General features: G+C 41.4%; 1 protein-coding gene across 6 annotated transcripts in view; it reads right to left on the bottom strand.

Annotated features, from left to right (window-relative positions):
- Window positions 1–88: 88 nt before the first annotated feature.
- The window catches only part of ago4 (argonaute RISC component 4), a 54,145-nt gene continuing 38,674 nt past the window's right edge, over window positions 89–15,559 (bottom strand). For all 6 annotated transcript variants that reach the window (XM_061881596.1, XM_061881593.1, XM_061881595.1 and 3 more), the window contains 8 exons: window positions 12,223–12,407; window positions 11,982–12,141; window positions 11,566–11,737; window positions 11,339–11,482; window positions 9,897–10,031; window positions 9,718–9,819; window positions 6,937–7,136; window positions 89–3,226 (listed from right to left, as the gene is read on the bottom strand). In XM_061881596.1, coding sequence (XP_061737580.1) covers window positions 3,118–3,226; window positions 6,937–7,136; window positions 9,718–9,819; window positions 9,897–10,031; window positions 11,339–11,482; window positions 11,566–11,737; window positions 11,982–12,141; window positions 12,223–12,407 — 1,207 coding nt within the window. In that variant the 3' untranslated portion in view covers window positions 89–3,117. The remainder of the gene's footprint in view (window positions 3,227–6,936; window positions 7,137–9,717; window positions 9,820–9,896; window positions 10,032–11,338; window positions 11,483–11,565; window positions 11,738–11,981; window positions 12,142–12,222; window positions 12,408–15,559) is intronic.

Genomic DNA, 15,559 nt, shown 5'->3' with positions numbered 1-15,559 from the left:
AAAGTGGATGGATGGATCTGATATCAATATTCCAGTATCGACCCGCAGATTACCATCAGAAACATGTTGATAAAAGAAATGGACACAATCAATGTTAGAGGCATAAAATACCACTTTATTACTTTGCACATGAACACAATATTTCCCTGCAGGCTAAAACAAGAAGTATTGGAGCATTTTTCTTAATAGCAATACCGTGAGAATGGCCCAACGCATGGGACGGTCTACAACTTGCCCCACTATACTGGTCAGAAAGGATTGGAGCGGCCGAACATTGAACAAGCCTTCCAATCCTTTGTACTGCTATTACAGAACAAAAACTGTGGTGCGGCTCGAGAAAAAAAAAAAAAAAAGACAAAATACTCAAAAACTCCGCAAGTCCATCAAGATAGTGATATATCAAAGTGTAGGGAATTTAGAAGTTCATTTCATGCTCCCCTCGTTGAGACTTTTATATTTAAAAAGAGGTAACTCCTTTGAGATTTGTTAAAAAGACGGGAAGAACCCTCCCCCCGAAAGAGAGGCTTGGCCACAGGTAGAAACCAGGAAGAAGGAGACAATATGGACGCTCACTACACTGGAACCGGGCTAAGAGGCGCTGGGTTCCGTCTTACGTCAACGCGGGGTGCATGTTTGAAGAAAGTACCTCGTTTGAATGTGAACATGACGCCCCCGCCCAACACAAGATTGGAGCCCTCCGCCTCTTCGCCTGATGACTACATTACTGACATTGGTGTGGGAATCCTTTAAAAACACATGAAGAGATATTGCTAGCCTAAAACAGTCATCAACATTTACACCCAAAAAAAAGCAGTTCTACTTTTTTCCTTTATCGTAATAAATATTATTCCGACTTTTTTTTTTGTTTGTTCCGTTTACTATATAATCTGGCATGCAGGCGAGCAAAGGAAAAATCTACAAAACTACACCACCGAATGCACGTCCCCACTGATTGATACAAGCAAATTAAAAACACAAGAAAGAAAATACGCCAGGAAATAAAACAATACAGCTTCATCTTTTCCACAACAGCAGAACTGGAGTTCGTTGCTATGCACGGCAGATATTCCACTTTGCAGACCGGATGAACGTCAAACCGCTCGGCTTCACGCATGAAAGACGCCCGCCCCGCCCCCTTTCGCCAACGCGCACGCCTTCGACAGGTAGGTGCTCAAACTCATTCATGATAAACCTGCTGCTTTACGGGTGGTTTATTACAAAAGGGCTTTTATGCTGAGCTGTGCCCCCCTGAGGAGGCGTGAACGCCGGCCGTTTCCTCTCCGACCCTCGTCTATCCCGAAGCGGCGCCCCCAGCCACGGTGTGTGTGTGTGTGTTTAATGATTGTTCAATCCAGTGTTTCAAAAAAAACACTTAAAAGGGGATGGGGGTATACATCAAATACACACAGAAATATAAACCATTAGAAAATTAATCTTATTGCCTATTTGCAAACTGCTTGAAAATCAAATCAGCCCAACAATTACGATCCCTGATTGTCTCCATCTATCTGGTCAAAACCAACAGAGTGACACACACGCACGCACGCACGCACGCACGCACGCACGCACACACACACACACACACACACACACACACACACACACACACACACACACACGGGTCACTCCGGAGTGCTACACAAAAGCCCACAATCTGACGCCGTTAGCTTGGATGCTACAACAAAAAAAAAACCTCCACCTGCAGCCAATGAAAAGTTACTTCGGGAAAAATTCCAAAAATCACAAGAGTCACAACACGGACGACGTTAACGATAGCACGGAAAAAAATTCCGAAACAGGTTTTTTCTTTTTTTTTTTCTTCTTCTTCTTTAAAGATAACCACAAAACATCTTATATTAAAACTTTACAAATCTGCTTTGTTGATCCGTATGTATAAATGCATAAAGGTAATAAGAGTGCCCTCTGTTGCTTGCCGAGCGTCCCGGGTCAGTGCAGTGAATTGGCCGGTGCGACTGTACAAAAAGGAAAAAAACTGGGTTGCGGTCCTTGAATTACAAAACAAACTGTTTTTTTTTTAATATAAAATCTGTTTGGATACTAAAATATCCAAAGAAAACGCTAAGTTTAATGCCTTCAACCACGCAACACATGAACAAGCCAAACATCGCCGATCATAATAATAAAAAAACAAAAAAAAACGTACAAGTGACCCGGGACCGCTGGAAATCACCACCTCACGTCCTCCATGAAGCCCCGTTTAAAGTCTCTCAAAAGCTGCTCTGGAGATGTAAATATACATTTATATGTACTGTATGTGTGAATAGAAAAACAAAACAAAAAACAACAAATCTGAGGCATTTACAGCAGTTATCTCCTCAATGTCCCTTTGCAATTCAGTGGCCTGCCATGAAAGCACGTGCACGCACAACAAAAATGTATATACAGAGATTCTCTCTCACACACACACACACACACACACACAAACAAACACACACTTTCATAAAAGGCGGGAGGGAAAGTAGTAGCGGGTATGAACACCCAGGTCACCTCATTTGTAAAAGACTGAAGGAGGAAAAAGGTTAAAACACACGCTCGTAAAAAGGAAAAAAATATAATATATATTTATATATTTCATTCTCAAAAGGTCGACCCACCCCCGCGTCCCCTCCATCGCTTCGTGGAGTCCCCCCAACCCCCCACCCGATAAAACCCAAGACCTTGTGACAGATTTTGCCCTGGTAGGCTTTGAGGTAAAAGTAGATCAGAGTCCTGCTTAGCTGGGAGGGCGAAAAAGAGGTGCTGGGACACACCCTTCGTCGCTCAGTGTATGTTCAAAACACGAGTGCAGACATTCAGATAGAAAAAATTAAAATGAAAAGAAATGAATGGCTCAACTAGTAGTATGCGTGTTGTTCGTTTTCTTCTGTGCGTGGGGAAAAAACCTCAGGGTTCGCAGTGCTTAAGATTGCTGGTTAGAGAGGCGGCTCGACGGGGGAACGTTGGAGCTCGTTCCGTTTATAAAGCTACTGGACGTCGGATCCCGTCAAAGAGCCGCTTTGGTGAAGATTTCGGAAAAATGAATGAAATGAAATAAAATAAAAAGACAAGAAGGAAAGACTGGCAAGGAAATGATAAGAGGATGGAGGACTGGCCTGGTCAGGCGAAGTACATGGTGTGCTGGGTGTCGTAGTGGATCTGGACCGCCTTGGCCAAAGCTTGAGGGTCGCGGCCGTTGCTCTGGCCGGACACATGGCTGCCCTCAGCACTGTGGAACAAAACAACATATTTACTTGGCTTTTGTCGGTCCGTTCATGCTGTTAAAGTTCCTGCTCAGTGGCCTTGTAATTACAGCAGTGGTTCTTAACCTGGGTTCGGCCTCAGGGGTTCGGTAAGTCGGCCTCAGGTGTTCGGCGGAGGTCCAAACACACCAGACTCATCGTGTAAATATAAACTTCTCCCTATCTGCGTTCGGATCTATTTTTCCCCACACCTCTAGTTATTAGTTATAATGAAATGAAACAGAACAGTAATTCAAAGAGTTCTGAGTATGTGCTTTTACTGCCATCTAGTGTTTACTTTTAAGTCTGTTGATATAAAACAAGGGTCGGGAACCTTTTTGGCTGAGAGAGCCATACAAGCCAAATATTTTTTTAAGTATTTCCGTGAGAGCCATATAATGTTTGTTTTTTTAACACTGAATACAACTATATGTGTGCATTTTTAAGAAAGACCATCGTTTTTAGAGTATAATAAGTCTCTTATTCTTTTTAATAACATTATTATTCTGAGTCTAATCAAAAATAAATAAAATTCTTCTTACCATTAATGCGACTTCTTGAACAGGTGCGGTAGAAACGTAGAAACCGGATGGATGGATACAAATGCATGAGAATGTTTTATATTTTGAACGTTATTTTTGACACTGATTACCAGCGGAATTATTCATGACTTATCGTGTTAAGCAGTGTCAGCTAAGATGTATCTGAGAGCCAGATGCAGACATCAAAAGAGCCACATCTGGCTCTAGAACCACAGGTTCCCTACCTAATATAAAAGAAGTAAAGCAATGCAGTATTTGTTTTCCCATACTTGTTGCAATCCTGTTCTTTTTTGCATGTACTTCATAGTTCATTTATAAAATCAAGAGTTAATTTAATATTATAAATAAAAGAATAAACCTCCAAATAGTGCAACTCTTGGGAGACTTTTTGAAAAAGCTGACGCAAATTCAGACATTTTACACAATCAATTTTTTTAAAAAGCCTGCGAAATCAGAGGGTCTGATTCAATGTCACTGGGACAACGGAATTTAAAAAGGAAATTTGCACTTTATTTTTCATCCACAATTTGAGACAAGAACACGCGGCTTTGCCTTTTCGGTGCGTTCTCAATAGTGAAAAACTGCCAGCACGAGGCAGCTAAAAATGCAGGTCATGGGGATACGATCGGTGGTGCCTATAAAGCCCTCTAAAACCACCCAAACACCTTCAAAACTGTTTTATATACATGCTGCAAGTATGTATGTAATGTAGTAACATTCATGATAAGATGTAATATTTACAGTATTTGGTTTCCTGGGTGCATTGACTGCATAGTGCCACTTTCCTCTACAACCACAACAAAGACCACTGTCTGTGTTTGCTACCTTTATTAGCAGACTTTATGGGAGCCTTGGAGCGTTACCACGTAGCACCATTGCTACAGTTTAAAAAAAATAATATAAAACTGACTTACAATGTAGGCTCTCGCCAGGATGGTTGTAGCTTTCAGCACTTGTGAGCTGCTAAATTCGGTATAATCCTCACTCCGCAAGTAAAAAGTGTTTTCTAGCGATGTCGGCTTTAATGCCGTGTTCCATTCTTTGCGAGCCATGTAGCATCCTGTTGGTCCCATGTGACCCAAAATCCCCATTTTGTGCAAAATCTTCTGGTACACAGGTGAGACGCATGATGTATGACATATAATTAACTTTTACTAACTCAAAAGGCAACAGCAACAGAGGCAGCTCAATTTTAACATGGCGGGTCGTAACCAATGTTATAAGTGTCTTGAGAAATGTGGGCACGGTGATCTGTCACTACGCCAAAAAAGTACCGTATTTCCTTAAATTGTCGCCAGGCATATAGTATGTACCTGCCTTGAATTTCCACCGGGTCAAACTCGTCACGTCACGAGTGACACTTCACCTGTCATCATTTTCAAAATGGAGGAGGCTGATTTCAATCATTTGAAATCACATAAAGGGAAGAAGATTAAGAGCTATTCAGTAGGATTTAAGGTCCAAGCTATTGAATATGCTAAAAAGAACAGTAAGCAGCTATGTTTTATTAATATACCGTACCTGCGTGTGTCAAATATGAGTCATTAAATGACTCCCGCCTCCTGGTGGTAGAGGGCGCTAGTGATCCTTCTTGCGACTACTCGGCTGCAGAAGAAGTGACAACAAGTGTCGTGATATGTGCTGAGAACGGATATGATGCGGGGGGTGCACGACGGACCTTTTAGGATGTAACACCACTACTCTTATGCTGGCTATGTAAACAACCGGGCTGAAATGAAGCATGTTCCAGTCCTAAATACCCAGTGTATTATTTATACAATAACACTTCATGGTGGCAGCGGTGGGATAAAGAGAACACCCACGGAGCAGAACGAGAGGGGGAGTTGTCCTAGGATAATTCTGTCGTCGCCCGCACTACACGTGAGGAGCCGAGCTAACTGATAGCAGCGGTCTGCGCATCGGGAGCAACCCAAACGAGAGCGTGCTATGGCTACACACTGACCGATTATGAACTGGACCAGCAAGAGTGAGCAGCATGTGTTTATTTTTTCCTCTCGCTTGCACTTTTAACATGGAGGATTACATATCAAAAATAAAACTGTTTTCTAAACTGGACTTTCAATCGAAGCAGGAGGTAAGAAAGGAAGATCTGAAGAAAGATAAGGAAGACTTCTATAAATAAGTTATCGATGCTTTTGATCAGAAGGAGCTGCGCATGGACTTCATTTATAAGTAAAGGTAAGAACATAATAACGTTTTTTTTAATTAAATGTGCTTTCCATGATGGTATCCTTACATCACACTCAAACATTTTAAAGAGCAGGCCTACATTTACCGTAATGCCTTTGGTAAGTGCCGGAGTGAGAAGAGGTTTTAAGATAATTAGCGCATGCTTGCCTTTACCGCATGCCTTTAGTAAGCGCCGGAGGGAGAAGAGGTTTTACATTAATAATTCAAGGAAATACAGTAGTTCCTACATGTAAGTTCCTACAATAATGTCAATATAGCTTGGCTAATATGCAGGTCACAGCATGTATTAAAAAAAAAAAGTTTTTTTTTTTAAGTTAAAGTACCAATAATTGTCACACACACACTAGGTGTGGTGAAATTATCCTCTGCATTTCACCCATTATCATGTTCACACCCTGGGAGGTGAGGGGAGCAGTGGGCAGCAGCGGTGGCCGCGCCCGGGAATCATTTTTGGTTATTTAACCCCCAATTCCAACCCTTGATGCTGAGTGTCAAGCAGGGAGGTAATGGGTCCTATTTTTATAGTCTTTGGTATGACTCGCCCGGGGTTTGAACTCACAACCTACCGATGTCAAGGCGGACACTCTAACCACTAGGCCACCTACTCAGAGGCCTGGTGGGTTTTAGAGCACTTTGTAGGCAGAATAGATGAATCCCAATTTTCCGCATTGTACTAGCATTTGTTTTCACCAATTTAAACACACAAAAGAGAAAGACATGTGGTCTTGTCTCACATTGGGACGGTCGATAAGGGCATAATAAAAAAAGAAAAAGTGTAGTTTACCTTTAAAAAAACACAACAGAAATCATCCCTTTAGATCTCAAATGTTATGTCAACCAACACCTGGACTTTTCAGCCTTTAGAACACGGTCGACTGAGACTTACTGGGTTGTAAGATGGGCCGACTGCAAGCATAAAAATGGTCAAGGTCTCGCCTCCTCACCTGTCGTGGTCTTTGTCCACCAGATGGTATCGGGCACGGAAGGCCACCAGCCTGGCGTAGTAGGCCGGCGCCGGGATGGAGACTGAGCGCGTGCAGCGGACGTAAGTGTGGCACAGCTGGTAGGTGAGGAGCTGCAGTTCGTCGGCAGTGAAACAGTTGTCATCCCACAAGACGTGGTAGTGAGACGGACGACTGGTTCCCTGAAGAAATGTGCAAAAGAAAAATTCCTTCATTTCCCCTGACACCATGATTAAAAAGTCATCTAAAACTTGCATATTAATAATGCAGCACGTGTGGCAAAGAAATTTAAAAAGAATCTAATGATTCCATTGAGTTATAAATTACTTTCATGCCAAGCCACATAATAGCTTGTCGTTAAATTATATATTTACTCTGGAGTACACTTAAGGAGTATCACTAGGGACGTTCGATCAGGGTTTTATGGAGTCGATACGATTTTCCATGAGGGAAATCGATCATGTACTGTGAACGTTTATTTTATATATTTTTTTTGAGTGCTCTTGACTGTTTAACAATATCAACTCAATATTTAAACTATTTCCCTATTCTCTTGAATTATAGGTACAATATTTTGATCAACAGTAAAGAACCGGCATGGGAAAATATTTTGACTCAGGAGTCAAATTTGGAGAAAACAATGTGTCTGGGGGCCGGTATAGCTCGGTTGGTAGCGTGGCCATGCCAGCAACTTGAGGGTTGCAGGTTTGATTCCCGCTTGTGCCATCCTAGTTACTGCCGTTGTGTCCTTGGGCAAGACACTTTACCCACCTGCTCCCAGTGCCACCCACACTGGTTTAAATGCAACTTAGATATTGGGTTTCACTATGTAAAGCGCTTTGAGTCACTTGAGAAAAGCGCTATATAAATATAATTCACTTCACTATATCTATTTTTGGGAATACTCATAGAAAACCTCACAATAATTTCTGATTGAATGCTAAAAATGTGATGACAGACCGCCTTAAAAAACAGAATGGAATTTTAATTTTTTTACTGAATGAGAAATCCAGAATTTACATGTAAATAAAGAATGTGGGATTTACAATATTAACTATGAACGATAAAACACTGAATATTGACAACATGTTGGAGCCACTATGGATTGAACTTTCACAGTATCATGTTAGACCCGCTCAACATCCATTGCTTTCGGTCTCCTAGAGGGGGGGGGGGGGGGGGGGGGGGGGGGAGGCGGGGGGGTTGCCCACATTTGAGGTCCTCTCCAAGGTTTCTCATAGTCAGCATTGTCACTGGCGTCCCACTGGATGTGAATTCTCCCTGCCCACTGGGTGTGAGTTTTCCTTGCCCTTTTGTGGGTTCTTCCGAGGATGTTGTAGTCGTAATGGTTTGTGCAGTCCTTTGAGACATTTGTGATTTAGGGCTATATAAATAAACATTGATTGATTGACATACGAATGTCACACACCCTTTCGATCAACGTATTTTACAATCAAGCAAAACAACAAAAATGCAACAAACAGCAAAATATGAACGCAAAGGGTAAAAAAAACACCTAGAATCTGATATACTGGACATATCACTAAGCTTTAAAACTTTGTTGTAAAATTATTTTTCCGCGTCTGTCCCTGACACCTGCATTTCAGGCGGACCGCTCTGGAAACACTCTGTGGAAACAAACCACTGATTGGCGCCGCGTCTGAGATGCTGTGACAGATTACCATAATAACTTGTATACAATGAGAAAGCTCAGGTTGCAATGATTTAAATACTTTGTATAGTTCAAGACTTACGGTCATTTGAAAACGTCACTGCACATCATAAGGGCAGCAACAGTTTCCGTATTAAAGATCTAAAAAAAATTATTTGAGAATGTCCAGCGGGTCAGATTGAAAAGGTTAATGTGCCTTACATTGCCCAGACTTGGTATAGAACAACAAAAACTGCTCTCTACTAATCATTTTGTATTTAATTGTTTTGGTCTTCCAGTTTAGGGATTTTTGTAAACATAAAAAAAATTAAAAAACATTTTTGAGAAACTATAAAGTTATCGACCTTATCACTTCGGTATCAATCATATACTGATACTACCGGGACGGCGTGGCGCAGTGGAAGAGTGGCCGTGCGCAACCTGGTTCAATCCCCACCTAGTACCAACCTCGTCATGTCCGTTGTGTCCTGAGCAAGACACTTCACCCTTGCTCCTGATGGGTGCTGGTTGGCGCCTTGCATGGCAGCTCCCTCCATCAGTGTGTGAATGTGTGTGTGAATGGGTAAATGTGGAAGTAGTGTCAAAGCGCTTTGAGTACCTTGAAGGTAGAAAAGCGCTATACAAGTACAACCCATTTATTTATTCACCCTTGGTGTCGACACCACCAATTTATGGAAGGTATTTAATTAATCTCCTTTTAATTTCCTGTTAGTAACAACTTACTTCCTGCTTTAACTTGTTTCTATCGACACTTCTTAAACTTTACTAACACTTATTTCTTGTGCTGTTTCAAGCAAGCTTAGCAGTTTGCTTAGCTATTAGCATGCCTGCTCCTGGCTTGCTCTCTGGATGTGTAACACGTTTAGTTTCGCCCTCCAGCTATCGTGATACTTAAAATACCAAGAAACGCAGATTATTAGGGGAGCAACTTCACACTATGAATGGACATAATTAGCTGCGAGTTTGTAAACTGGGGGACTAAAAATAAATAGTGTAAACCAGAGGGTATTGGTTACTTTTTTTAGGAAAATTGGCCGATACAAGTCAGTGGCAGATTTCTCAAAGTATCTTTAAATGGAAGAATCTCGCACCTGAATCCCAGCATGGCTGCACAGGTAGAAGTCAAACTCGGACGGATGTGTAATGGTGCTGTCCACTGTGGTGCCAGCTGGTACGTTACCACTCTTCCCAACCTGGAAGCCACACATATACAGTAGGACGGCTTTTAAAACCAAGTATATGAATACGTGAACATTTTTGCCATACAGACCCTCTCAGCCTTATCGGAACAGAAAAGTCGGGTGTGGTGACGTTTCTGAACCACAATGTAGGTGATGCCGGGCCGGTAGTCCTCCTCCAGACTGATGCATGCCTTCCTGATGGCTATAAGCTCTGGCCACGCTACCTAAAAAAAAACATAACAAATAACAAAAAAAGACCACACTTTAATGAGGTAAGCTGAAAACACCATATTTTTCGGACCAAAGGCGCACTACCAACGATTGGTCTATTTTTGATCTTTTTTCATATAAGGCACACCGGATTATAGGGCGCATTAAAAGGAGTCGTATTATTATTATCTCTTTTTTTTTAAAATGCAAAACACTTCCTTATGGTCTACATAACGTGTGATGGTGGTTCTTTGGTCAAAATGTTGCATCGATGATATTTTACAGATCATCTTCTAGTCGCTTTCTGACAGTCGCTTCAGGATGCGCCATTTTGTGGGCGGTCTTATTTACGTGGCTCACCTTCGACAGCGTCTTCTCCCTGTCATCTGTGTTGTAGCGGTGTAGCGTGCAAGGACGGGAGTGGAAGAAGTGTCAAAAGATGGAGCTAACTGTTCTAATGACATTCAGACTTTACTTCAATCAATAACGGAGCAGCATCTCCTCATCCAGAAACAACATGGGAAATGTGTCCCGTGAAAATCGTCTGACCAGAACTCTCTAATAACTAAAGTTCTTTGGGTGAATAATGTAAACTCACTACACCGGTATGTTTTAGCGCTTTCATTGAGAGTTTACTGACATATAAGTAAGAACTTTACACTACTTTATATTAGAAACGGCAACAGCGGAGGATGAATGTCCCATAACAAAAAGATATCGACTTTGGCGTCGGAATAGACTACAAAGGCAGACTAGTGCAATTTTTCAGGATTTATGCAGATCCCAAATACAGATCAGCCAGTACCAGAAGGTAAGAAAAGTTGCTTTTGCATGATATTGCGAAACAAAAACGCCAGATATTATGTCTTACCTTATACACACACACCATAATACTTGTATGTTTAATGCGCAGACAATCCATTAAGCGGTGCGGCTTCATAGCTTACCAAAATGGTATTAAAACATTTTGATAGTTTTTTTAACGCTGTGTGTAATGTTCTATATTTTCAATGGAACATATGAAATGTTGGTGTTTACTTGAGTCATATTACCATCATATTGCAGTCTACATGTATCTCTTATGTTTGACTGCCATCTACCGGTCACACTTATTACACCATGTACCAAATAAAATAGCTTCGAGGTCGGTAAGCAAAACCAGAATTATTCTGTACATTAGGCACACCGGGTTAAAAGGCGCACTGTCGAGTTCTGAGAAAAAATAATAATTTTAGGTGCGCCTTGTAGTCCGGAAAATATGGGTAGTGAAATAGTCAAATAAGCAAAACCTTATTCCCCAAAGATGAATATAATTTGTCACCTGTTTCATCTGGCCCTCGGAAACGCCACCGCGGTAATAAATGATGCGTGTAGGCTTGAAGCGTGTGGACTTGTAAAATTGGATCAGCAGCTCCCGCACCATGTTGGTCAGATCTTGAATGACCTCCTGACTGAAGAGTTGCTCCTACACAGACCACAGAGTCAGGTTAGCTTTGGAAAAGTTGACCTTTTTTCCCCTCAAGTTGCAAAGTAACAAGCCATAGAAACCTGGGACATGTCTTGCCGGGACGTCTGGACTCGCACTGTAGCACAATAACGGCTGGGGTGGCCGTCCATGCTGCCCACCACCGCCGCAATGGACGGCTTCTTCCCGTCACCCGCTGGAGGATGCGTGACATCTGCACCCAGGAAGATGACAGGCTGCTGGAACACGGAGGGCCTGAAAAGAGACAGGAAACACAGAATGAATGCTGTTTTGACCAACAGTGTCACATGATGCTTATTGCTCTGTGGAATAAAAAAGATTCCATGAATTGATTAACGTGGACCCCGACTTAAACAAGTTGAAAAACTTATTCGGGTGTTACCATTTAGTGGTCAATTGTACGGAATATGTACTGTACTGTGCAATCTACTAATAAAAGTATCAATCAATCAATCAATCAATCCAAAAGGATACTAACCTCTGGTGAGGCACCAGGACGTTGTTGATGCCTCCTAACTTGGCATTGATTTTGAGGCAGAGGTTGGAGAGAGTTTGGGGGGAGGTCTTGACTACGTTCTTCACCTGGACACACTGGGTGGCCATGCCGAGGAGAGTGTCGCCCACCCGCTTCACCTCAGCTGTATATAACGATGACCAAATCATCACTAAAGACAAACGGAACGGACGTTTTTTGCCTCATGCGCCATGTTTATGCTTACCATAGACGGGTGTTTTGCCAGGCAGGATGACCACAATAAGCTGCAGACCGACATAAGACATCTTGAGGTGCTTAAACATGGGCTCCACGCTGTCCGCTCCCTGGGCGTATTTACAAAAACATGGCTGGCCTTGAATAGGCATCCCGGCGTCCTTTGAGATCTTACGCAGTTGATCAGTGAAGCTCCTAAAAAAAAGAACCCAAGCTCATTAAAATCAACAACAAACTATGTAGATAAATCTGCACGGGCGCATTAACAAAAAGGGACTAAATGTCTCCAAGGGAAGTAGTACCTCAACCTACAGCTTTTTGTTATGCTTAAAGGCCTACTGAAATTAGATTTTCTTATTTAAACGGGGATAGCAGGTCCATTCTGTGTCATACTTGATCATTTCGCTATATTGCCATATTTTTGCTAAAAGGATTTAGTGGAGAACATCGACGATAAAGTTTGCAACTTTTGGTCGCTAAAAAAAGGCTTGCCTTTACCGGAAGTAGCAGACGATGACATCACCGGTGTGAGGACTCCTCACGTCCTCACATTGTTTATAATGGGAGCCTCCAACAGCAAGAGCTATTCGGACCGAGAAAACGACAATTTCCCCATTAATTTGAGCGAGGATGAAAGATTCGTGGCTGAGGATATTGATAGCGAAGAACTAGAAAAAAAATGTAATAAAAAAAAGGCGATTGCATTGGGAACGATTCAGATGTTTTTAGACACATTTACTAGGATAATTGTGGGAAATCCCTCATCTTTCTATTGTGTTGCTAGTGTTTTAGTGAGTTAAATAGTACTTGATAGTCGGAGGGGTGTGTCCACGGGTGTCTTGACGCCAGTGTCTGAGGGAAGTCACGGCAGCTGCATGGACGACGCAAGCTCCGCAGATCTCCGGTAAGAGGCGACTTTTTACCACAATTTTCTCACCGAAACCTGCCGGTTGACAAGTGGTCGGGATCCATGTTCGCTTGACCGCTCTGATCCATAGTAAAGCTTCACCTCCGGGAGTTTTAAACACGGAAACAAAGTGTGTTTGTGTGGCTAAAGGCTAAAGCTTCCCACCTCCATCTTTTTACTTTGACTTCTCCATTATTGATTGAACAAATTGCAAAAGATTCAGCAACACAGATGTCCAGAATACTGTGTAATTGCGCGATGAAAAGAGACGACTTTTAGCTGCAAGTGGTGCTCGGCTAATATGTCCCCTCCAACTCGAGACGTCACGCGCACGCGTCATCATACGCGACGTTTTTAACAAGAAACTCCGCGGGAAATTTAAAATTGTAATTTAGTAAACTAAAGCGGCCGTATTGGCATGTGTTGCAATGTTAATATTTCATCGTTGATATATAAACTATCAGACTGCGTGGTGGCTTGTAGTGGCTTTCAGTAGGCCTTTAAGTTGTGATCATTCATTTTGGATTACGAGTTTCGTTTTGTGTTTTCGACCTTGCCCTCCAACCATCGGAATGGTGAAAGCGACTGCGAAGGAGAGCACCAAGGAGAAGAAGCAGCAGACTCCACCAAAGACAAACAAACCAATCAAAACATGTCTGACAGTTGCATCAGCAAACAAAGCATTTGATAACTCTCCACCAGCGGCAGTTGCGGCAACGCCAACTACCGGAGGTAAATAACCAAGACTGCCGATTCCTATTAACTGTAGACATAAAATAATGCTTCTCATGCATTACAGTACATGACGACATCGGTGCCTGACTGACTCAGAGGCTGCACGCCTCCTCCCTGTCTGAGAAAGGACCATAATTGGTCAGAAAAATCGCTTATCCCACTTGAAAAAGCACATATGCTAATTTTTCTGCAAAATAACGGATCATTTTCATAATTGATGGTTGCAAAATCGCACAATGCACAGTAAATATGTTATATAATTTCATAGCTGGTTAGAATAAATAAATACAATGTATAAATAAGTTCATATTTACATATAATGTGATTAAAAATGTATATCCTTTGGCAATTTCATGCAAGTATATGTATACTTTATTTTTTGTTACAAAACCCATGTAAATTGGAGAACATATTTTTTGTTCCGGTTTAGTTACATTGTTGGGGGGACAATTCATTTGTGACAGAATAAGGGAAGCAGCATGAGACAGCAAGCATTTGATGGAAGAAGTTAATTGAGTCTTGGCTTCAAAAGAAACTTTATTCCCTCCGAGTTTGTGAGGCCAGTGAGGTATTTTCTGATAATTTAAATGAAATCAATGTGTTTTCTTTTACTTGATGTCAGACTAATTGTAAGTTCTGTTTTTCTTATTTATTAGTTCTGACGGCATTATTTTGGCATCGTTAACGAGACGAAGGCGTGGCTGGAATAAATGTCTGTGTGAGAAAAACAAACAACTTGACCTTGATTAAGACCTCGGAGGGACTAACATTTATGTTACCAAAATGTTGCTGAAAAGTCTTTGCTAATTGTCAGAATAATCTGTTGTATTTTGTTAACAGTACAGCAGAATATTTATTATATCATCAGCTGAAATAGTTACTTTCAAAGTCAAATATTTTTCTGGGGACCACCTTTTACCCCATCAAGGAGTCCTATGCTGTGGGTCTCTGAAGACTTCATGTTTCTTCGAAACAAAACAAAGGTGATGCTTAACATGTTTGTTAACCTTTTTTCCCCAAAAATAAGAATGGGTAAGGAAATGGATAAAGAACCGAATTGTTAAGCAGAATCGAAAATGGGATTGGAGTCGTTAAAATCTCATCACTTCCCATCCCCGTCAACGTGTTTCAGTTTGTTCGGTCTCCGGACTCTACAAACTGGACGATCGAGCATTACCCTTAGTACGCAGACATATATTGCTCGCGGTCAACTCTGACCTCCGGGCCGTCACACAAAAATATCCGTTCAACATGAACATTCATTTCAATAGCTACACAACGGAGAAGCACCCCGTAGGAGACATCTGCAGAAGCCCTAAAGTAAATATTGTACATTATTTTAAAAAATTACTCTTGTCGTACATTCTATTCAAGTGTTTTTTCACAACAACACTTATCGAATACAATAATAACTGTTAACTGTTTATTGTTCTTCGGTCGATGATCAACAAGGCAAACAAACAGTTGTACATTCATAGATTGAAAATAAAAAGTTGTACATTCATAGATTGAAAATAAAAAATGTTGCAGACCGAAAGGGTTTAGGCTGAAGTTAAACACTTATTGCACCCAACCCTATAAACAATTTCAAGTACAAAATAAACTTCCGAAAATTATTAAATGTCCTTTGCACAACTTATTATAAATACACATTATAAACAACATGAACGTAGTTCAATTTTATACACAGTACAGGCATATGAAA

Source organism: Nerophis ophidion, linkage group LG21 (genome assembly GCF_033978795.1).
Source record: "Nerophis ophidion isolate RoL-2023_Sa linkage group LG21, RoL_Noph_v1.0, whole genome shotgun sequence".
NCBI lineage: Eukaryota > Metazoa > Chordata > Actinopteri > Syngnathiformes > Syngnathidae > Nerophis > Nerophis ophidion.
This window is presented reverse-complemented; position numbering and strand designations above follow the sequence as displayed.